The sequence below is a fragment of the Carassius gibelio genome, chromosome A6, assembly GCF_023724105.1.
Source record: "Carassius gibelio isolate Cgi1373 ecotype wild population from Czech Republic chromosome A6, carGib1.2-hapl.c, whole genome shotgun sequence".
Lineage (NCBI taxonomy): Eukaryota > Metazoa > Chordata > Actinopteri > Cypriniformes > Cyprinidae > Carassius > Carassius gibelio.
Window position 1 is genome coordinate 4225623 of NC_068376.1, and position 24790 is coordinate 4250412.

Sequence of the window (24790 nt, forward strand, 5' to 3'; positions counted from 1 at the left end):
AGCGCCATCAGCCAGAGCCGCAGCCAATCACGGGCCGGCTTGCGCGTGACGTCACTGCATTGTATTCTAAATTCATAAATCTTCTTGATCTCTGGCTCTCTGTGCCGCACTGGCTGCTGCTCGCGCGTCCTGAATGTAAAGTGTGTCCTCTGCTCTGAAGCACTGATGTCTTCTGTCTCCTCCCGACCTCACGGAGACGGTCCGAGCAGTGAAGCAGAGATACAGCGCGGCTGTCACGAGCATTACGCGTGCCGACATGTAAACCACGGTTAATGGTTGGCTGCTGTAATGCTCACACATCTCTAATGTTGACTCCATCGCAAGAGGGAGACAGTCGCCTTGGTAACAGCAGGATCCGTCCAGCTTCAGCACCAGCGGCAGAGCATCCATCAGTCCTCCAGTGATCCTCACTACTGCAACATATCAGTAACCGCCTACAAACCTCGCGCGTTGATATAGTTTGAATTCATTGAAACCTAAAATATGATCTAGTGTCAGATCTGAGACTGAGATGAGACTCTCTAGGCCTTCAGCTCCAGATGTTCCTCGCGCATCTGGAGGAATAACATCCGCATCGTTCTGGAATTGTTCGAGGAATCCTGAAGAACTGTGAGGCCGAGTGAAACGGATCGAGATCGTCGTGCAGCAACAAGCGGCCCACGGACAGACCGACCGACCGACCGACCGACAGACTCCTCCATCTCTGGAACCCGACACCGACGCTCGCGTTCCTCCGGCGTGCGTCCATCAGCCGCTCCGTGCAGCAGCGCTCGTCTGATTCCTGTGTTTTTAGTCTTTTCTTCTTTCCTCTTGTGCATGTGGTTGATGGCGCGGGTGTGCTGCGGATCGGGCACCGGGTGTGATGTGACCGGTTCGGCGGACGGGAGAACCGCAGGGCTGCTGTGGAGCGTCGCGTCTTCAGACCGGATTCGCGTCGCGTGATGCCCGCTCGCGCTCTTCCTCCTTCATTCGACGGAATAAAGGCCACCTATGGAAACTGGAGACCAGAATTTTAGGAAAAAGGCAAGCGAGTGATTTTATGTTTCTTTTCTTTTAATTCTTTATTGTTCATCGCCAGGATGGATTGATTTAATTGACGCATCGCAGCCCTGAATGATTTTCACCTCGAGCTGTTTTTGATTCAAACGGATCGGTTTAATCACTCGTCTGTTAGATTCATGCACGTGCGCGCGGGCTCGGGCTCGGGAACGTGAAGGATTCAGACTTTCACCAGGAGCCTTCATCTGAAGATCGGATCGAGAACAGGCCAGATTGGGTGAAGATGAGTTTATCTTTTGCCATGTTCTGTTCTGATGTAATATTTGGAGTGTCACTCAAGTACATCATCATCATCAGACATTAGTATGTAGGTGCAGGTAGAAGCGGCCTGTCGTTTGTCTTACTTCTAATCCAGTTCACGAAACCCTCGAGGGCCCTCTGTCTCTCGGGCCCCTGTTTTTTCTTATTTTGTCCTCTTAAATCTACAAATATTTATTTCCTGTACATCAAGAGGAAAGGGGGCTCCCCTTTCGTTGAATGCGGCAACATGGGTGTGTTTGAGCGCGGCGTCCAGATGCTCCTGACCACGGTGGGCGCCTTCGCCGCCTTCAGTCTGATGACCATCGCGGTCGGGACGGACTACTGGCTCTACTCACGCGGGGTCTGTAAAATAAAGACTAGTAACGAGAACGAGACCGGCAAGAAGAACGAGGAGGTGATGACCCATTCTGGGCTGTGGAGGACCTGCTGTCTGGAAGGTAGGAGCTCCGAGAAGAACCTCGTCTGAACGGAGAAGCTCTGAAGAACCTTTATGCAGCTCTTCATAATTCATAGTGATCGTCCGTACGACTCGTGCACTGAATTCCAAGTCATAGCAGATAGTTCTGTATGAAGAACAGGTCCAAATTTAAGCCATTATTTCCAGAAAACTTGGAATATTAAAAATAATGTCCCCGTGGATGATAGTTCCTTGATTATGATGTGCAATACATTTCCATTGCATTTAAGGTATTTTATAGTGGAAATGGTTTCTTTAGATGATCCAGATGTTCTTCACATGAAGAAAAAAAGTGGATCACTAATAGGTTCTTTGGGGAACCAGAAATAGTTCTTCTTTGGTTTCACTGATTTTGATTTTTAAGAGTAAAGCCGCGCTAGATTTATGATGCTTCTTATCATCACCATGAAGAGCTGCATTAAGATTCTTCGACAGCATACATTCTGTCCACATTGACGTCCACATATGCAAACGAGCTTGGAGATGTACTTCCTGTTTGAGCCCCATTGACCGCCGACTGTGACTCGCTGGATGAATGAGTTTCTGATTTAGTTTGGTTCAGGTCAGATCCAGCGTTTGCTGTCGAGCGTCTGACCCTGACCCTATTAAATCAATTTTATTTCCCTGTAGACTGAACGCCTGCAAGATTGTGTTAGAGGAATAGTTGACCCAATAAATAAACATCTGCTAAATATGAGCCCACCCTCAGTTCATCTGAGATCAGGAAGAGTTTGTAGAAATGTAGCACTGCATCAGTGTGTCATCAATGGATGCTCTGCAGTGAATGGGTGCCGTCAGAATGAGAGTCTGATAAAAACATCCCAATAATCCACAGCACTCCAGTCCATCTGTGAGAGACAACAGGAGATGCAGTTCTTCACTGGAGGAAGTGTTGTTATGGATTATAGACTTGTATTTTAGTTTTTGTACAGCTTTTGTCTTCTCCAGATGTTCACTGATGGACTGGAGTGCTGTGGATTATTGTGATGTTTTTATCAGACTCTCATTCTGATGGCACCCATTCACTGCAGAGCATCCATTGATGAGACACTGATGCAGTGCTACATTTCTACAAACCTGATGAAGACACAAACTTTATAACAAACCTAATCTTGAATGAACTGAGGGTGAGAAAAATGTCACATTGTTTGGTGAAGCCTGTCCTAACATGAACCTCAAACTCACATGCAGGACATCATTACACAAACATACTCTGAAACATGATCCAGTGTCGATCTGAAAGTGCACACAAATTCATCCGCCTTTTTGAGTTTTCACGCTCTGTTGTGCGTAACACTTCCTGATGAGTGTTTCTGTGAGGGGGGATCAATGGTCTGTCCCGAGGCCAGCAGGATCAGGAGACAGCCGTGTTTGATGGCCTGTTATATCACTGTCCAGACAGCGGTGACCTCTGTGACCTCACCAACATCCTCTGTATTCTCCTGTTGACTGGATTTTATATTTAATGTTAGCATAACGTTTTTCTGAATAGATGATGGAAGGATGAAGATATCAGCAGAAGTGTGTGCAGACTGTGATCAGAATCAGACTGTACAAATATACACATTATACTGGAAACACATCATTAGATGATGAACTACACACATAAATGTGGCTCTGCATCAGAATGTTGTAAGGATGCTTCAGTATTTGAGTCCTTTAGCACAGTGGATCTCCCTCTTAACAATCTGATGATCTGAATCACAGGAATGTGTTACTTATAGCTGTAGGATGATGTCTTCCCATCAGATATTGTGATCATTGATTTTATTGATCAGTTGTTGCAGTCTTAATATCAGAATGTTGTTGCACACGTGAACAGTCACGTATGTGTGGGATTTAGTGCTGCTCTTCATTTGATCTCTTCTGGGTTTCTGGGTCTGTAAACATTTCGGTTCCTGAGAGAGCAGATTAAAATGAGCTGGTGTCAGAGGAGAGAGAGTCTGTGTGTGTGTGTGTGTGTGTGTGTGTGACTCTCTTACAATTATTACACTCCATCTATCCAAGTGAGACCGTTCATCTGGGCTGGCAGAAGGGTGAGACCGGTGATGATGTGTTTATTAGAGACGGACAGGGAGACGGTACTGAGACGATTCCAGCAACATTTCACACCTGCTGAAAGGTGATGGCATTCTGCAGCGTAACATGCAGGGCCTGTGTGTGTGTGTGTGTGTGTGTGTACAGGTGTTTCTACACTGGTGGAGACTTGAATACATACCAACTCATGGGGACTTGTGTCACCTACACCGAGGTGCCCATGGGTACAGAAGCTTATAATTTTTGTTCTGAGATTGTAAAAATACAGAAAGTTTTCTATAAGGAGTATGTTTAGATGTAGGGCGATAGAAAATACAGTTTGTACAGTATAAAAACATTATTCCTATGGAGAGTCCCCATAAACCACAAATGCAAGTGTGTGTGTGTGTGTGTGTGTGTGATAGTCATGGTACATCATTCTAATCTAATGAGGCTTGTGAATTTGTTTGGCTTCTGCTTTCTCTTAAAACCAATTCAAGAAAAACATATTAAAACTACAAATATTACAAATATGTATTTTATGTTAGATTTAAAAAATCTATAAATATTATTTCCCAAAAGGTGGGTCGGGCAAGCTTTATCATTGCCCCTCCAGTCCTAAATGATGAGTGTTGTTTCTGATGTTTCTGGTGCTGATGTTGGTTAGAGAGCTCTGAACCTGCAGCTGACCCCTGACCTCTGACCTCTGATCTCTCTTCCCTGTAGGATGATTGTGTTTGTCTGTACAGACTCTCTCTCTCTCTCTTCTGCTGCTGTACGCAGATATGTTGCATAACTGCATTACATAATTCACTGTTCACCACACGTGAGTGTGTGTCAGTGATTAGGAGTGTGTCTAACAGGATTACCCTTATTCCACCGTTCTCTGAGACACACACACACACACACACACTCTCTCTCTCTCTCACACACACATACATGCATGCACTCACTCACTCACTCACACACACACACACACACACACACACACACACACACACACACACACATTCACTCACTCACATGCACAGCTAGCATTTACAATAGTAATTCTACTGACTATAAGAAAAAAAGCCATTCATTTCACACACACAGAAAGTTTGGATTTCCAGTCTTCAGTGTCACATGATCTTCAGAAATCAGAATAATATGATGATTTACTCCTCAAGAAACATTTCTGATTATTATCAATGTTGAACACAGTTGTGCTGCTCAATATTTTTGTGGAAACTATGATACATTTAATTTTTCAGGATTCACAAATGAAAAGAAGGTTCAGAAGAACATCATTTATTTGAGATATAAATATTTTGTAACATTAGGAATGTCTTTACTGACACTTTTGAACAATTGAATCCGTCCTTGATTATTAAAAGTCTTCATTTCTTTTACTAAAATATCTTACTGAAGCTGCTACAGTGTGTAGAGAGACTCGATGACGTCATCCACAACACTTTATGAGGTCACTATTGAGTTCTTTCTTCTGATTGGTGGATCTGAAGATTATGGCTAGTTTGGTTTTTGACTGAGTTCAGCTGATAAACATGATGTTTTCTGAACATAGACTCGCAGAAACAGAAGTCATTACTCAACAACTGCCTGCTGTCTGTCACTAATATCTCTGTCTTTCTCTCTCAGGTAACTTTAAAGGCATGTGTAAACACATCGATCACTTTCCTGAAGACGCCGATTATCAAGCCGATGCATCAGAGTACTTCCTGCGTAAGTCAAACACTGTGTGTGTGTGTGTGTGTGTGTGTGTGTGTTTGAGAGAGAGAGGGAGAGAGGATGGTTGATGGTTTGCTGCTCAGAGCTGCTGCTGCTCTTTAAAGTTTTTAATTAGGTCACTTATTTCTATAAATATTTCACTGCAGTTTATATGGGTCAAAACTCTGAAATGCCCTGCGCTCTTCACTGATGCAGAATGAAAGAGACAATATTCAGCTGCATGAAAGACACACACATGTGTTATATCAAGCACACACTGCACAGTTTATCATTTAAGAATAAAGAGGAGATGACTTTGATTAGGTTTCGTCAGATATTCATCACTTCTGTGTTCCTGAACTGAAGCTCAGTCCAGACGGATCGCAGGAACTGAGTGATGTCATGTGACTGACAGGAAGTGATGACCTCATGCTGTGATGTCATCAGCCAATCAATCGATCATTATGACACACACACACACACACACACAAACACACTATACATCTCTTGATTAGAGGTCAGAGTCACGTAATTAGGACACATAATCCAGACAGTCATGAGTGTGATGATGATGATGAGGATGATGATGAGGAGAAGGATGAAGGAGCTGAGCTGAGGAGAGGCAGATGAAGTAAACGGAGGACAAATATTATCATGAATCAAAAAGAGAACAGGAGAAAAGAAGAGTGTGTGTGTCAGTCATGTACACTGATGAAGGTTGTGTGTGTGTGTTTATTTCATCCTTTAAATTAATGAAAACCATTTGTAAATGATCATAATTAAATCACAGCGTGTGTCTGGGTGTTCATGTTTTATTCCTTACGTGTTATTTTACCATTATTTATATACTCTCATAGTTTTTATTTACAGTTGAAATAGGTTTCATTATTACATTTTTATTTTTCATTTTTTATTTTAGTTAAATTTTTAGAATAGAAATGTATTTCATCTTTTACTTTTAATTCAGTTTTAGATTTTATTTATAGTTAATTTAAACTTATTACAGGTATTTGTCAAGGTAACATTTATAATTTTCACCAGATATTCTTATATTTCAGCAATATTTCCATTAACAAAATATTTTTAATAGTTGTGGTTTTAGTTAAGGACAGTAACCCTGAATGTTCTGATTTCCTGTCCTGAGGACTCGAACACAGTGATGTCAGGAGACACGCCCACATCAAGCTGTAATCTGATTGGGTGAATGGGCTTCCTAGGCTCAGAAGTCCTGCGTCTCATGACTGCATGTGTGTGTGCTTCAGGTGCGGTTCGCGCCTCCAGTATTTTCCCCATCCTCAGTGTCATCCTGCTGTTCATGGGGGGTCTCTGTGTCGCCGCCAGCGAATTCTACAAGTCTCGACACAACATCATCCTCAGCGCAGGAATCTTCTTCGTATCCGCAGGTGAGTGAGCTTCACCAGTGTGTATCACAGCTTATTCACTCGATTCCATTCGGCTTCAGTCGCGCTGCTAACAGCTCAGTGTGTTCTTCTGTATATGTTCGTTCAGCTTTGAGAAAAAATAAGTTAACGCTATGATTTTCTGAGATTTCAACTCAGAGACCTAAACTGTACACATTACAGTGAAAGTGGAAAACATTTGTTAACCCTCTAGTGCTATTTCCGTCATTTTGGAGCAGGAAAACTTTACGTTTTGGTTTGGCACTTGCTATACGAACACAAAAACAAATCATCGAAAATCAGATTTAGAATGAGCTTCATTGCCAGGTATGTTTACACATACGAGGAATTTTTTTTCGTGATAGAAGCTCCAGAGTGCAACAGAATGACAGCGACAGAACAAAAAACACGTAAAAAAAGAATAAAAAAAAAATAAGTAGGTATGGAATGACAATATACAAATTGACAATTGAATGGCAGGTATATTACAAAAAGCAGTTATGTAAGTACAGGGATATTATGTGCAAAAATGTATGTGTGTTAGATAAATAAGTGTATGTGTGATAAATAATAAGTAATAGTGTAGTGTGTTCCACAGTTATTATCAAGTGTTCATGAGATGGATTGCCTGAGGGAAGAAACTGTTCCTGTGTCTGGTTGTTCTAGTGCTCAGTGCTCTGTAGCGTCGACCAGATGGACACAGTTCAAACAGGGAGTGTGCTGGATGTGAGGGGTCCAGAGTGATTTAACTGGCCCCTTTTGCTCACTTTGGATAAGTACAGTTCTTGAATGGATGGGAGGGTTGTACCAATGATTCTCTCAGCAGTCCGGACTACCCTCTGTAGTCTTCTGAGACTCTGGAGAGGATGGATTCAATGATGGTGGAGTAGAACTGTTTCAGCAGCTCCTGTGGCAGGTTAAACTTCCTCAGCTGGCGGAGAAAGTACAACCTCTGCTGGGCCTTTTTTACGATGGAGTCAATGTGAATGTCCCACTTCAGGTCCTGAGAGATGGTGGTTCCCAGGAACCTGAATGACTCCACTGCAGTCACTGTGCTGTTCGTGATGGTGAGTGGGGGGAGTGCAGGGGGGTTTCTCCTCAAGTCCACGATCATCTCCACTGTTTTGAGCGTGTTCAGCTCCAGGTTGTTGAGAGTGCACCAGACAGCCAGCTCTTTTACCTCATGTCTGTAAGCAGACTCGTCACCGTCCTGAATGAGGCCGATGAGTGTGGTGTCATCTGCAAACTTCAGGAGCTTGACAGAGGGGTCCTTAGATGTGCAATGGTTGGTGTACAGGGAGAAGAGCAGTGGGGAGAGAACACAGCCCTGGGGAGCTCCGGTGCTGATTGTACGGGTGCTGGATGTATATTTTCCCAGCCTCACTAGCTGCTGCCTGTCTGTCAGGAAGCTGTTGATCCACTGACAGATGGAGGTGAGCACGGAGAGCTGATTTAGTTTGGGCAGGAGGAGGTTGGGGATGATCGTGTTGAAGGCAGAGCTGAAGTCCACAAACAGGATCCTCACATAAGTCCCCGGTCTGTCTAGGTGTTGCAGAACATAATGCAGTCCAATGTTTACTGCATCGTCCACAGACCTGTTTGCTCTGTAGCCAAACTGAAGAGGATCCAGCAAGGGCCCAGTGATGTCCTTCAGGTGGGTCAGCACCAGTTTCTCAAATGACTTCATGACCACAGACGTAAGAGCCACAGGCCTGTAGTCATTTAGTCCTGTAATTTTGGATTTCTTTGGGATGGGGATGATGGTGGAACGTTTGAAGCATGAAGGGACTTCACACAGCTCCAGTGATCTGTTGAAGATCTGTGTGAAGATGGGGGCCAGCTGGTCAGCACAGGATTTCAGACGGGCTGGTGTAACACAATCTGGGCCTGGTGCTGTTTTCCTTTTCTCTTCATCCTCGCTTATCTGAATTGCAGGTGTGGGGGAGAGTGGGGATGCAGGAGATGTGAATGGTGAGAGCGCTTGATTGGAGAGGTGTTCAGAATGGGTTGCCGGAGTTGCTAGTGGTGTGAATGGATGTTTGGAGAGGCGTTCAGTGCTGGTGATGGGTGTTCTTCTTTCAAACCTGCAGTATAACGTTTCAGATCATCTGCCAGTCGTTGATTCTCCACGGTGCTGGGGGATAGTGTCTTGTAGTTGGTGATCTCTTTCAGACTTTTCCACACTGATGCTGAGTCGTTGGAAGTGAACTGAGTCCTTATTTTTTCCAGAATAATTCCTCTTTGCCACTCTGATCTCCTTTTCCAGTGTGTACTTAACCTGTTTATACAAGACATTGTGATTTGAAAAATGTTCAACGATCCTAGAAAAAATATTAACACTTGTACTGTTCCAAAAATGTGGAAACGAACGGGAAGCGAATTTCATCTAGTGGAAACGTTTTGTACTACACCCAAATAAAACCTTACTGAAAGCTCAATTTTGGAGATATCAACTTCAAATTTGGAACACAAGTTGTTCAGATTGGGGGTCCTGGAGAGCCAGAGTCCTGCAGTTTTGCTCCAACCTTGATAAAAACTCATCTGCCTTGTAGCTTTCTAGTAACTCTGATACCTTGCTAGAGGCTTAAAACAGTAAGACCCAGATTTACTAACAGATGGCTCCAGTGCAGCTTAAGTGAGCTGTTTTGGTCCCTTAAATTTATCAAAGTGAAACATTTACTAAGGACTTTGTAGCAACACTTAAGGGAACACTTAGTGACAGCAAAGGTTCCTTAAGTTGACCGTTTAGTGTTTTTCTTGCAACCCAAGTTTCACTAAAGGTTCCCTTAACCTTATAATGAAGGGATTTCTTATCTTAAGGGCTTTCATGCAGCCAGGCCCTGCACATAGTGGTTTTTGCAGCTGATCCTATTATGCATTTGTAGGAGTTTCTCTGCCCAGATGCAAAATTTATGGCAGTAGCATTTATGATTTATGAAGGTTTGCCTTAGTCAGTTGACTGGTATTTTCAACATTATCTGTGATTGATGTTCTGTGTGTGTTTGTGTGGATCCTCAGGTCTGAGTAACATCATCGGGATAATCGTGTACATATCAGCCAACGCGGGCGACCCGTCCAAGAGCGACTCGAAGAAGAACAGCTACTCGTACGGCTGGAGCTTTTACTTCAGCGCGCTGTCCTTCATCATGGCGGAGATGGTGGGTGTCCTGGCCGTCCACATGTTCATCGACCGGCACCGGGAGTTACGTGTGGCTCGCGCTCGGACCAGTGGAGGAGGAGACTATCTGCAGGGATCCGCCATCACCAGAATCCCCAGCTACCGCTACCGTTACCGGCGCCGCTCGTGCTCCTCCAGCCGCTCCACCGAGCCCTCACACTCACGTGACGCTTCTCCCGTGGGACTGAAGGCCTTCGGAGCGCTGCCCTCCACCGATATCTCCATGTACACTCTCGGCCGCGGCGGAGACACGCTCAAGACTCCACACGGGTCTCCACCGATGTACAACTCCGACAGAGAGCCGGACTTCCTCCAGGTGCACAACTGCATCCAGAAAGACTCGAAGGATGCCAACCGGCGCACCACACCTGTATGAGACACATCGCCCCCTGCAGGTGAGGAGGAGAATCACGCCAGCCACAGACAGACTGATTTCTAACACTAATGACGAAGAGTTTACATGTTGAAGTCCAAAAAAGAAAAATGAATTGCATGATTTTCTTATCTTCCATAAACTAACAAGTTTTCAACCTTATGATGAATCAGAGCTGATGACGACGGCGTTTGGACTGAAAGCTCTTGAAATCTCTTTTCTTCATGTTCGATTCATTTCGTTGCACATAAATACTGTGAACCTCCGTGGCTGCTGTGAACCCAGGGAAAACAATCCCAAAAACCGGCTGCGATTTATATGTCATAATAAACGTATTAAAGATACATGACTATATATACACTGCCAGTCAAAAGTTTGGGATCAAAACGATTTTTAATGTCTTTTACAGGAGTTTATTCTGCTGAACAAGCCTGTGTTTATTTGAACATTGATCATTCTAATACTAAATCAGCAAATTAGAATGATTTCTGACGATAATGTGACACTGAAGACTGGAGTAATGATGATGGAAATTCAGCTTTGCATCACTGAAATAAATTATATTTTAAAGGACATTAACATAGAAACCATTATTTTATATTGTAATAACATTTCGCAAGATTACTGTTTTTTTTCTGTATTTTTGATCAAATAAATACAGCAGAAGAGCAGAAGAGACTTCTTTAAAAAAACATTACAAGTCTCTCTGATCTCAAACTTTTGACTGGTAGTATAAATATATATATATGAAAAGATACATACATGAATATATGAACATCTGTTAATAAACCACACATAGACTTCTTGATTCAAGAAGAAGACATAAAAATAAAAAAGAGCAAATCAGAAGTCAATAAAATCATCATGGATAATAAGAGCTGGATTCATGTCAACTCCTTTGCATGTGTTCATTCAAACAATCCTAAAAAAACTCTTACGGTGCTAGACTAGACCAGATGAGACCAACAAACCTCCTCAGGACAGTCTGTCAGCCGCATCACAGACTCAGATCTGCTTTAGGATGAAGATGGACACTGTGGTCGAACTCTCACACCCTCTGCTGACCGTCAGCTGAGCACAGAGTGTGTGTGTGTGTGTGTGTGTGAGTGTGTGTGTGTGTGTATGTGTGTGTGTGTGTGTGTGTGTGTGTGTGAGTGTGTGTGTGTGTGTGTGTGTGTGTGTGTGTGTGTGTGTGTGTGTGTGTGTGTGTGTGTGTGTGTGTGTGTGTGTGTGTGTGTGTGTGTAAGATTGAGTGTGATAATTCTCTCAAAACAAACAACTGTTTTGCTGTCAGCAGTTTGTGGTTTGTGTTTTACTCCACTCAAGTCTGTACACGAGTGACCTACAACACCTTTATAATGTATTTATACAGAACCTAATTCTGTAACATGTTGTATCATGAGATTACTATCTTAAAACTAAAATGACTAACTCAAGACTCATTTATCACATGAACTGTAACACACAGACAAACACGGAGCATGTTTAGAGAGAGATTTAGGAAGGAGTTTTATTTCATTGAGATCAGACCACAGAGAACAGAGTGGGTTTAAACCAGACTCTGGATGATCTGGATCTGATCCTGATAGAACGAGTGAAATGCTCAAGCCAGAGTCAGGAGCAGAGCTTCATACTGACCGATCTCCTTCTGCAAGACCAACACACACACACACACACACACAGAGAGAGAGAGAGAGCTTCAGTTCACACGTGCAGCTGTGCAGACAGAGACAGACAGTGGTGACAATGATGATGATGATGAAGATGATGATGATGGTGATGATGATGATGAAGATGCCCGTGAGCCATGACTGAGCGGCGTCGGTGTCCACCTCCCTCCTGGACCACAGCTCACTCTCATTCCCCAGCAGCACTCCTGATCACACACTGACCTCACGATCACTGCCAGCTCTTCGATGACATCATCCTCCAGGAAGTGACATCAGTATGCAGCACAAGCATCGGTGAGTATAATCAGTGATGGGTTCTGTGAGGTTCGTGTCTCTGTAAAACACAAAATCGGGTTTTTCACGCGATCGGAACCAAACCACTACGGAAATATTCTGTGTACATTGAATAGCAATAATGATCAAAAAAAGTTGCAATTTAGATTTTTGCATGAAACAATATGCCAAAAAGCATCTATGCTGACGTTAGCCAAATGTTAATTGAAGTATAGCTTTTGAACGGAATGAGATATCTTCACCGAACTCGGTACACTTATGTAGGAGCGCAATCTTTGGTCAAATGAAAAATAAATTGCATAGCTCTGCCACTTGGGGCACTAAAACACAGAAAAAAAAACATAAATTCAGCTATAACTAAGCAACCATTGGTCCGATCCGCTTGAAAATTGGTATGCAGTGTGTTGGTCCAAAGTGACACAACTGTCTATGAGGGCATTTGCATATCTCAAAAAACATTGCCGCCATTGGCCAAACAAGTTTAAGCACTTATTATGGTTTACGGAGGTTGATCAGAATGAAACTTGGTGGCCATGTTCAACTCATGGCCCTAAAGGTCTGTAATAATTTTGAAAGAAATCGGCCACTAGATGGCGCTTACAAGTTTTTTTGACTCTATAATCACGTGTAGTTTCACAGATTTACAAAATATGCCTATCATCATCAACGGACCATAAGTGGCGCTATAACTGTTAAAAAGGTCTTCAAAAACATAATATTTCTATAATAAATGACCTCAAATTGCAATACAATGTTCATATATTCATTCAAACACTATACCTGCATATCAAATCATAGATGTCCTTATTCTGAACAATTTTGCCTCTAGGATCACTGCTGTCAATCAAACTGTTCTTTAAGTATTTTGGATTATTTATAAAACCTACTTTAGTGAACTAGACCTCAGTTTTTAACTCAAAATCAAGAAAAATCAGTGCTGTACTATTCTCTAGGTCGATAATTATAAAAAATAAAATAAATAAAAAAATGTGAACATTTGCATTTGGACAACTATAAACCGGTCATTTACCAAATGCTCTTTACATAGTGTACCCAAAGGTCTATGAATCATAAAAGAAAGCCCACCACTTCTCTCAAAACTGTGTAAAATTATGCATAATTTCATTCTAAACAAGCATGTAAAATTTAAGAGAGATTCAGTAAAAAAAAAAAAAAAAAAAAAGAACACTATTAAAGCTATAAAGGTTAAAAACACAGTGTTATGAGAAATTGCAACATATAACCACTAGTAACCACTAACCTTCTGTGTGAAAGCAAACACGTCCCGGGATTGATTATGTGTGAGCATGCTTATTGAGTATTAATATACTACTTAAATCATTTAATTTCAGTGTCTGTGTTTCTGTGTTCTCCATTCTGGATGTGTTTTACTGTCAGCCATAGATTTAAATTGGTCTACACCCTACCACCTCAAAGGCCTTAATGTGCTTGAACCCCGGTAATCGCTGCTTGCAGCTATATTTGTAATTATTATTATATTAGAAATAATGTCTGCTGTTGTTATTTTTATTTAATTGTATTTATTCATTTGTTTTCTCTTATTTCTCATTTTTGTCTCCTTTTTTACTTTGATGGTGTAATCATATTCTGTAGTGTATTGTACACATCTAAAATGCTTTGGCAATACTGTAACACAAGTGTCATGCCAATAAAGCACCTTGAATTTGATTTGAGAAACACACACAAACACACTCTCTCTCTCTCTCTCTCTCTGAACTGATTTCAGATCAAGCTGAATGTGTTGATTATCTTCCTTCGGCCACGGCGACCTGAGCCTAAAGCGTTGCTCAGCAACTGAAATAAAGCGCTTCTATTGGTCCAAACGCTACACTACGGCCACAGAAGCGTCTCGATACAGCTGTGATAGCGGCAGCTGCCGTCCGCCATGTTGAAACGGTCAAAGCCGGTCCGTGAACACTGCAGAACGAGTGTGTCTGCAAGCAACCTTAGTTACTTATACGACTGTATGAATGTCTATATCTGCAATAAGGGCATTTCGCACCGCTGGAAGCTTTCCAAAGTACCAGAACTAATTGTGGAACAACCCACTTTTGGGCGTTTTCGCACCGCAGGAACCTTTTCATTGTACAGCTCAACTGGTACTAACCGTGACGTAACTAGACACTGATTGGCTAGACGCGTTCGAAAACGCCCTCCCCCACCATCATTTAAAACGCTTCTTTTAAACCAAGAGCACAGCGCTCTTCATCTGTTGTTGTTTACGTTATTATTCTTTGTTAATGTTGTTTAATGCCGCGCACAAATGAGTAGTTTACGTCACTTCCTAGTACACACGGTCGGTGCGCAGAGTATGTGAGCGGGAGAGTAGCGAGGAGCGGAGCGGCCGGATGCTTCTGGAGCTAGCAGAGGATTGTTCTCTCGCTCCGAGAACACTAAACTATCACGAGCACGTGGTCTGCGATGGAATTTCTCAAATACTTCATTAAAGAGAGTGAACAGAGATACAGATGTATCTTACATGGTAATGATCACGACGACCAAGCAGAAGGTGAGTGCGGGGATGTGATCGCAACGACCAAAGGGTCATGCTGGAATCTTAAAAGACATGTGTCCAGAAAACACTTTAAAGTGTTCCACTCACACTTGGAAAGCAAATCTAAAGGTTGGTATAAAACATTTCTTTGTCTCTCTAAATATTATAGGTAGAAATTACTGTTAATCTAACCTGGAATGCCCCGAATTAAATTTAATTCAAATTGCATGAATTGAATAATATTTTAGCACCGTTATTAATGTGCCATTTAAATATGTTTGCAGAAGATGAAGCACAGAAAGTGTGTAAGGAGGCAGAGAGCAGTAGCTTTAAAAGCCCCTTTCCACAACGAATGCCAAAAATGAATATATCACAGGAAAGGAAGACTGAACTTGACCAGGCCTTCTTTAAAATGATCTACATGGACTATGAGCCTCTCACCAAAGGGGAAAGAGAAGGGATGCGTTATTTTGCACAGATTGCACAGCCTGGCTACACCCCGCCGTGCAACAACACAATCCGGGACACACTCATGCCACACGCCTTGATCGAGTTGGAGAATAAGATGAGCGCTCTGCTGAAGCACTGCAATGGACTCTCAGTGGCCATTGATATTTGGACAAGCCGACGGGGTCACAGTTTTCTGGGTATCGTGGCCAGTTTTATTGATGAAAACTTTAAATGCCACACTGTTCTCCTGAGCTGTGAACACATCCAGGGACACCACACAGCGAAGCACATTTATGAAAAATACGAGGAGGTCCTGAGACGCTGGAACGTCCAGCATGGTGTGATCAGAGTAGTTACTGATAGTGCCAGCAATATGGTCAAAGCCTTCAATCTGCCTGGCTTCAGTGAGTTTGGGGATGTGCTGGACCGAGATGTCAAGGTCGAGGAGACGGAAGTTGAGATTGATGCTCCAGATGATGCTCTCTCTCAGCTCCATGCAGACCAGCTGGCCAATCAGCTGAACGTGATGATACAGTACTACATCACAGAAACCAATCTTCACCTGAGATGTCCCATTCACTTACTGCAGCTGGCTATAAAAGACGCAATTGCAAAGCATGGCGCAGTCAAATCAGTAATCAACAAGATTGGAAAAGTAGTCAAAACAGTCAGGAAAAGCACGCTAAACACCGATGAAATCGACAAATTAGCTGTTCCTCCCACGACTGCATGTGCAACCAGATGGAACAGCCAGCTGCGGATGATTGAGTCGGTGCTGAAAATGTTTGAGAGTGATGCACTGTGGCAAAACAGGCTGACATCGATCCCAGACGATGTCAGAATCACATGCAACGATGTTCTCATGCTTCAAGGCTTGGTGAAAGTACTCACACCATTTGCTGAACTCACAGACAGTTTACAAAAGGAACTGGGAAACCTGGGGATGATCCTGCCGGCAGTCGCAGAAATACGCCGAATGATGGCTGATGTCTCCAGTCCACTGGAAGTAGCTGCATTCGCAGAAACTCTAGCAGAGAACTTTTCGAATCGTTATAAAAGGTTTTATGACGACACCCACGTTGTTCTGGCTGCGTTGTTAGACCCTCGCTTTAAGAACGAGTGGATTGCAAGAGATGAAAAGGCAAGGAATTCACTACACAAAGCCACATTCGCAAATTAACCATGGTTTTATTATAATAAGTGTATTAACAATCAACAAAAATAATACAACATTGACTAAATAAATAAAAAAATTCCCTGATGATGATAAATAATTTAAAAAGGTACATTGATCGTGTAGAGTAACATTGTTTTGTTCTTGTAGGTTCAAGGCAAACAGATGGAGATCAGGGAGTTGTTAGTTCATCAAACACAACTTCTCTGCAGCGTGAATAAAAAAGAAACATTTCCTCTCGTTGTCGCTGACCCTGAGCCGTCTCCCTCAAAGAAAGCCAAGTCAATGTTCCAGTCCTACGCAACTGCCACCGTTTCATCTGCAGCACTAGATGTAAAAGGAGAAATCGAACAGTACCTCGCAATGCCAAGAATGAACCCCGACGTTGATGTTCTTCGCTTCTGGAAGGACAACTCTGTTATGCTGCCCCGACTTTCACACGTTGCAAGACGTATCTTCAGCATCCCCAGCGGCTCGGCCAGCTTGGAGCGGGTGTTTTCTATTGCTGGCCTGATGTCCAACACTAATCGCATGCGCTCCACACCTGACACTCTGCAAAAGCTCGTTTTTCTGAAAGTGAACGCAGCATTGGAGATATAAATTTGATGATTAAAAGTCTAGGACTGTACAACCAAAAAGTTTGTTTAAAAGAAGGCAATAATAGCCTGTGTTTTATTTTATTTTATTTTTTTTTTCGTTTGGTTAGCTACCGTTCCAATAAAGCATGCTGATGTTTTGTCTCCTAGTATTGTGTATTTATTTTTCACTGAATGCATCTTCTGCGCAGAAGTTTGTAATAATAAAAAAAAAAAAAAAAAATTAGGGACTTTTTTTTTTTATGGAGTGAAAAACAATTGATGGTAAACCCAGAGTGAAGCTGGAGTTGAATATTAAACGCTTTGTGTGTTTCACATACTCTGGTGCGAACGCAACCCTGGGAGATAATTCGCGCAAATCGTATCAGTACTTTAGTTCTGTAAATTAATGTGGTGTGAAAGGCCTAGACTTCAGCAGACGGTTCTGCTTAACTCAAGATGAAGACGTTAGATAAGATGATAATCAAAAGGTACTATGGTTTAAAAAACTGTATTGTTTAGTTAATACTTATTAAAAACACAAACCAACACATTCTTTCCTGTGAAAGTTTTATCAAATTTCCTTAGGATCATCCAGAGACTACTCAATGTTGGAATGTTGAAACTCATTGATTTTTATCATGAATGTCGACACATTGACCGTTCCAAGATGGCGGACTGAATGTGGAATCTACCTATACTTATCTATGACTGTGATTGGCTGAACGGTGTGACGCGGTAGACACACCTCAATGACATTAACGTGACTGTTTTGAAACCCACCACTAGAGGCCATGCTTCACACATACAGTTAAAAATAACTTTATTCTCTCATATAATCTTTTATAGAAGATTCAGATTCCACTGAGTGATGAGTTTAAACCGCTGTTATTTAGCAGGAGTTTAATTAAAAGATTAAAGAGCTCAATGGATGGCTATGAGTCGCACAGAAACTGATTTAATCCAAATAAATGCAGTTTATGCACTCAACTGTGATTTTACTACAGGTTTTTTCTCTATTCTGTCACCGATGGAGTTTTGGTTCCTTGCTGCTGTCGCTTCTGGCTTAGTTGGGGTCATCTAACATCTCTGAATTGATGAACTGCTTTTAAATGTCATTTTGCATTATTGACACACTGTTTTTCTAATTAATATTGTTCCGTTGCTTTGACACAATCTTTTTAGTTTAAAGCGCTATATAAATAAAAGTGACTTGACTACAGTACAAAAAAAAATAAACTGAAAAAAGTTTTGTATAAGCGATTTTAGAAAATATTGGCACCCTTGGTAAATATGATCAAAGTAGGCTGTGAAAATGTATCTGCTTTGTTAATCTTTTATTTAAAAAAAAAATAATCACAAAAATGAAAAATCCTTTCATTGGATAATAATAATTTAAAATGGGGGGATATATCATTATGAAATAAATGTTTTTCTCTAATTCTCACTGGCCAAAGATCATTTAGATGATTCAGATTCCCATCTTCTCTTCAGTTCACTCCTCTCATGATCCGTAGGGTTCAGGTCAGAGGACTGAATGGCTATAGCAGAAGCTTGGTTTGAGCTCAGTGACCCATTTCGGTGTTATTTTTGAGGTTTGTGTTTGGATTACTGTCTGGTTGGAAGATCCAAACATGGTCCATTATAAGATTTGTAACAGAGTCAGTCACTTACTGATTTTTTATCTGTTGGTATTTGGTAGAATCCATGATGCCCTGTGTCTAAACAAGATGTCCAGGACCTCCAGCAGAAATATAGGCCCACCACATTAGAAATACTGCAGTGTATTTCATTGTACATATGGGGTACTTTTTATCTCTGTGTTCACCAAACCCATCTTGAGTGTTTGCTGCTAAAAAGCCAGTCCCATTTAAAGTTCCAGTCGTGTCTGATAACTGAATATGCTTTAGTTTGTTTTAGGATGAGCTTGGAGAGTTTTTCTTGAAACCCTCCCTAACAACATGTGGTGATGTAGGTCCTGTTTGACATTTCTTTTAAGGTTTTCTGAACCCGAAACTCGACTATTTTCTGCAATTCTCCAGCTGCGACCCTTGAAGAGTCTTTATCTACTCAAACTCTCTTCCTCAACGCACATTAGGCTGATATAGATGCACGTCCTCTTCCAGGCAGTTTTGTAATGTTTTCTGTTGACTAGAAATTCTTAATTATTGTCCTGATGGTGGAAATGGGAATTTTCACTCCTCTAGTTCTTTTGTTAAAGCCACTTCCCCAATTAGTGAAGCTCAATTATCTTTTGCTGCACATCAGAAATATATTCTTTGGTTTTTCTCATTGTGATGGATGATTAAGGGCATTTTGGGCTTTGTTTTCCCTCCTCTTTATATTGCAACGGCTGGATAATTTCATGTTTAATCATGCTGGAGTGCTCGAAGTTGAGAATATGAATGGGAATATACTTCAGAGATATGGGGGGGGCAATAATGTGTCCAACGAGTATTTGAGAAAAACCTATATTTCATAATGGTATTCCCCCCGTTTTAAATTATTTTTATCCAATGAAAGGATACATTTTTGTGAATTTTTTAATAAAAGATCAAAAGGATAAACAATGCAGATTAACTTTCACAGCCTTCTTTGATCATATTTACCAAGGGTGCCGATATTTTTGGCCACGACTGTAAATTTCAGACATTTATAAAGTAAGGCCAAGCAATACATAATTAACCTTGAAACTTTGAGGCAACACAAATGAAATAATTTCAGAATAATAATAGATTTCAAATATTTTTTTTTATTCACAGGTTCAAATATAATTTTACAGTGTAAAAATTAACTTTAAAATAAAATAAGAACTAAATTAATTAAAATATACATTAATAAATATATAAATCCATCAATTTGTAATTCTACTTGGAATTAAAATCGAAGAATTGAAAAAAATCTGAATCTCCAACCCCACGGGCACGCGCCTCACACGCCACCGCGCGCTCCCGACGGTCTCTCCTCCTCACCAGAGCGCGCAGAGGGATGATGGACGGGATGGAGCGGGGCGCGTACGGCGCGGGCAGAGCCGGTGGATCTTTCGAGCCGCTCACGTTCATCCAGCAGCCGCACACCGGCCTCCGGATCGTGTCCTGGGTACGTACCGTTATCATGAGGAGCAAACAGCGTCTGATGCTGCGAGAGACGCGCCGGACACGGTGCTTCTGATTGAAATGCATACTCATGCAATCAAGTGCTATTAATCAGGGGTGAGACAATGTTTTGTGGGGCTTCAGATATTAGAAAACAGAATTAGCTCAACAACATGCCATGGTCAGTGGAAACTACATTATAGCGCGCGCGCGTGTGTCTGTCTGTGTGCGCGCGTGTGCAGACGCATACATTACAAACGCACACACACACACACACACACGCAAACCTGTATCCAGTGTCCAAATCCTGTCCGTTCGGGTTCAGATGTGGTCAGATTTGAGTTATTCAGTCATAAAGATTGCCCTTCTTCAAGAGAATTTATTCTGCACGTGTTTAGCAGAATAAAGTGATATTTTAGAATATTCTAAAGTGATCATGAAAGAAACATTTTAAGAAAGATGGTACTGTCTTTTCATTTATGTTTTTTGTTTGTGTGTTTTGAGCTGATTGTTGTCTTTTGGACACATTTAAATTTGTTTCATATTTGTTGTAGTTTGCACGATTCTGATTATTTTTCCGTTTATTACTGTGAAGCTGCATGGTTTCTGTATGGGTCCTGAGTGAATACAGCTGTTTTCATCATAACTTTGACGCCAGGCGTAATTGTAACACTAGTTATGAGATTAAAATGCTATGACTATTGAATCAGATGCATATTGATCACCATTTCAATAAAGTGACAGAGGTCAGATTGTTCTTGATTAATCTGATCAGTATATTTTTAAGTGCAGAACACATTCAGTGAGTATGGTTTATGCTTGTGTTTGTTGTTGTTTTCCATTCCTGCCAGAACAGAGTCCCAGTGTCTATAAATATCTCTGTTCTTCTGCTCATCTCATCTCATCACACTGGACGATTCTTTATGATCGAGTCACTGAATCACTGATTCAACAGATTCATCCAAAAGCATTGATTCATTCAGAGACTAATCACTGGTTATACCGTGGCCAAGCAAAAAAACACAGACTAGATGATATTCAATATTACATTTTTGTGTATTGTACGAGAGCTTCATCACACAGAAGTGCTGCTTGCTTTTTACTCCAGTAATTGGTGGCTAGTTCACAGCATCTGACCGCAGTGAGATTCACACCATGGACGCTCAGCACGCTTGGTTTGTTGAAGAGAGAAAAAGGAACTTCGGCGTGTTTCTGCTTGGTCTTTAACACCTGTGAGTTTCTGTTTATGACTCGTTCGGCTGAAGAGGACAAACCGTTAGTTTCCTCCTTTCATTTGCTTTAAACTGGTTCTAATTTTCTTTTATATTAAAACCACAACACATTATGATCAGGTGCCAAGAGCTGGTCCATTACAAAACTCATTCCACAAGAAATCCAATGTTCTATTTTGACTTCAGCGTTCGTAGAAAACAACGTCCTGTAGCTGTCAGAAGTCAATGGTGGCGGATGACTCCTGTTTCGCTCGTTGGAAGAGCGTGTGATCTGTGTGTTCTGCTCTCCTCAGTTCTTCTCGTTGGTGATCTTCGGCTGTGTCGTTAACGAGGGCTACATCAACAGGCCTGATGAGGTCGAGCAGTTCTGCATCTTTAACCGGAACCAGAACGCCTGTAACTACGCGGTCAGCATGGGCTCGCTGGCCTTCCTCTGCTGCATGGCCTTCCTGGCTTTAGACGCATATTTCCCTCAGATCAGCAGCGTCAAGGACCGCAAGAAAGCTGTGCTGGCCGACGTGGGAACCTCAGGTAGATCCTCACACATGACGTGTATTATTATGTTTGTTCAAGTCAGAGAACTATCCCAGGCCACAAGCTTAGGTTATAGAAAACATTATGGGAACATTGTTTTGAAATGTCCAATCTGACAATCTGGTGCTCCTGAATCAGCTACTGGAAGTGTGTTTTCTTATTAGTTTGAGTATTTGCAGGTGACTGTTCAAATGTGGAGTTTTGTGCATTGTATGTGTGTGTGTGTGTGTGTGTTGAGAAAGAGAGAGAGAGACAGGGTCACACAGATCAGCATAGATGATCTACAATAATGTACAGTATTTAAAAAATAATGTGCTTTATGTCAAGAAGAATGTTCCATACAGATTTCTTTAAGAACAATTTGTCCTAACATTTATAGAATTGTGAGAACATTAGCTGAGAATACAGTTTACACAGTAAACCACAATAATTATTACAGATTATTAGCAAATAATTATGTGCATATACACAAAAACTGAATATACACTTACAGAATAAACAAAAATACTTCAAAGAAAAAACGGTAAGTAGTGCATTAAATTAAACATGGCATTTAAGTAGAATAAAAGAAGCAGGGTTTTCTTGTAAACTAATTATTTTCCAGTGAGTGTGGTGTGTCCTCAGTCTCTTACCGTCTCTGTGTGTGTCCATGTCTGTCTGTTGCAGCGTTCTGGTCCTTCGTTTGGTTCGTGGGCTTTTGTTTCTTGGCCAATCAGTGGCAGGTGTCGAAAGCGGAGGACAACCCGCTGCAGTCGGGTGGAGACGCGGCGCGGGCCGCCATCACCTTCTCCTTCTTCTCCATCTTCACCTGGGTCTGTAGCAGCAGTAGTTAAACTCATCAGTTTGTGCTGGAGCTGTGTTGATGATTTCAGGTGTGTTGGCGTGTGTTTCAGGGAGCTCTTACACTGGTCTCTCTGGAGAGACTCAAACGAGTGTGTTTTGAAGAGGAGTATGAGGAACTCTTTACCCAGCCCTGACCTCACACACACACACACACACACTCACACATGAATAAACAGGTTCCCTTGGAGTTTGTGTGTGAGACTCCAGCCTCAGCGGTCATCTCAAGGAATGAATTAATCTCAGAAGCTCATTAAAGAATGAAATAATGTTGATGTGTGTTGATGATCATGTTGTTACTGGAACCTGTCGATCTTCTGTTTTCTGATTAATCAAACTGAATCTGATCTTTCTCTCTTTTCTTCATGTTTTCTTTCTATCCTTCACAACCTCATCCTTCCCCACATTGTCTTTTTTTAACCCTTCATTGAACCCTAATCCATCATTTCCTTGTTAAAATCCTCCTTCATCCGAACCTGCATCATCCAGGCCGCTCAGGCCTTCCTAGCGCTTCAGAGATATAAGCTGGGTGCGGATTCGGCTCTGTTCTCGCAGGACTACACCGACCCCAGCCAGGACGCCGGCAGCGTGCCGTACAGCTCCTATAGTGCTGGAGACGCTCTGGAGAGTCCAGGAGGAACCAGGTCCTACCAGCAGAGCAGCGACGGCGTGTTCGATGGGTCAGTGGGGTACCAGCGGCAGGAGTACTGAACCAGGGTCACGGCACCACCTCACCCACCGAACACCAGTCTGATCAGCTGTAGAATATTCTGTAAAACTGTCATGCTATACAAACGACTGATTTGTATTCAAAATGAGGTTATTTGTGTTATTGAGTGACACCTCAGCATCAATGTGCTCACACTCTCAAAAATAAAGGTTCTTTATCAAAATTGATGGTTCCATGAAGAACCATCGTTCCATTAGACAAGACGTCCTTTAGTTTCTTCAAAATGGTCTTTACACTAAGAAAACATACTTTTAAGAATTGATCACTGAATGGTTCCCAGCTAACAAAAACATGTTCTGTGAAGGTTTTTCTTACATTCCCATTAAGTTATGATAATGTCACTCCTGAATGTTTACTAAACATTCAAAATGGCCAGTTTTTGAAATGTTTTAAAAATATATACAGCAACATGTGAAGGTTACATTTTCTATTAACATTCGAAAACAAGCAGTATCAAATGAAAAATAAATATATATAAAAAAATTATATAAACATCCAACTTATACATTTTAGAAATACAACATGTGATGTATGGCATAAATAACACTGTAAGATAGCGTTTTTAAAAACATTATTAAAGACCAGATCAGTAAAAAAATGAAGAATGCTTTTCTAATGTTTCATTTAAAATTCTTTCTGAATGTTCAAAACATAAGTTTTAAAAACATTGTTGTACAAACGTTAAGGGAACATGCAATTTGTATAATTTGGCAAACATGTACATTACTTTCTCTGAATACTCTGAAACAAAGAGTAACATTTTAAAAATGTCCAACAGAACACTTGAGAAATAACACGTTTCAGGAACAATGTATAAATAATATTTTTAGCGAATGTTTTGAGAACATTGTTAAAGGGCTGGTTGACTGTTTTTTTTTTCTAGGCTTGATTTTGTTTATGGGGCACAGTCTAACATGTGTTCATGCTTCGTTTTTTTTTTTTAACGCATTATATTTCTCATAATTTACCTTTATTCTACACCAATCTGTCCCTTCTCTCACAGACGCCTTAGTGTTTAAATGGAACAGTTTGTCGAAGCTGATCTGAGAGAGAGAGATGCAGAGCAGGGTGTCGCGAGGAACAGGATTGAGAACCGCTGCATTAGAACATTGGTTTTAAAACTTGTTAATCTGTGTGAATCGTTAAAAGACAGATTCGTGATTCATATATCAACAGATTTTTACATGCACCCCTAGTTTTCTCTTCCTCTTCTCTAAAGCAGCACAACAT

The 24790-nt window shown here is 41.5% G+C and overlaps 2 protein-coding genes across 3 annotated transcripts; both read left to right on the forward strand.

The window, feature by feature from the left end:
- The first annotated feature begins 89 nt into the window (after positions 1 to 89).
- On the forward strand, positions 90 to 11328 carry LOC128015303 (voltage-dependent calcium channel gamma-2 subunit-like). The gene is made up of 4 exons (XM_052599022.1): positions 90 to 1757; positions 5432 to 5515; positions 6763 to 6903; positions 9919 to 11328. Exons 1-4 carry the CDS (start codon positions 1547 to 1549, stop codon positions 10452 to 10454), a joined length of 972 nt encoding a protein of 323 aa, XP_052454982.1. The 5' UTR covers positions 90 to 1546; the 3' UTR covers positions 10455 to 11328.
- An 8778-nt stretch (positions 11329 to 20106) lies between these two features.
- Positions 20107 to 23761, forward strand: LOC128015304 (synaptogyrin-1). Of its 2 annotated transcripts, none has more exons than XM_052599023.1 (4): positions 20107 to 20228; positions 21750 to 21987; positions 22657 to 22802; positions 23320 to 23761. In XM_052599023.1, the coding sequence occupies exons 1-4, from the start codon at positions 20118 to 20120 to the stop codon at positions 23539 to 23541; spliced, it is 717 nt and encodes a 238-aa protein (XP_052454983.1). In that variant the 5' UTR covers positions 20107 to 20117; the 3' UTR covers positions 23542 to 23761. The 2 variants fall into 2 exon arrangements, with proteins under 2 accessions (XP_052454983.1, XP_052454984.1); XM_052599024.1 differs by having other exon boundaries at positions 20110 to 20228; positions 22884 to 23462.
- The last annotated feature ends 1029 nt before the right edge of the window (positions 23762 to 24790 follow it).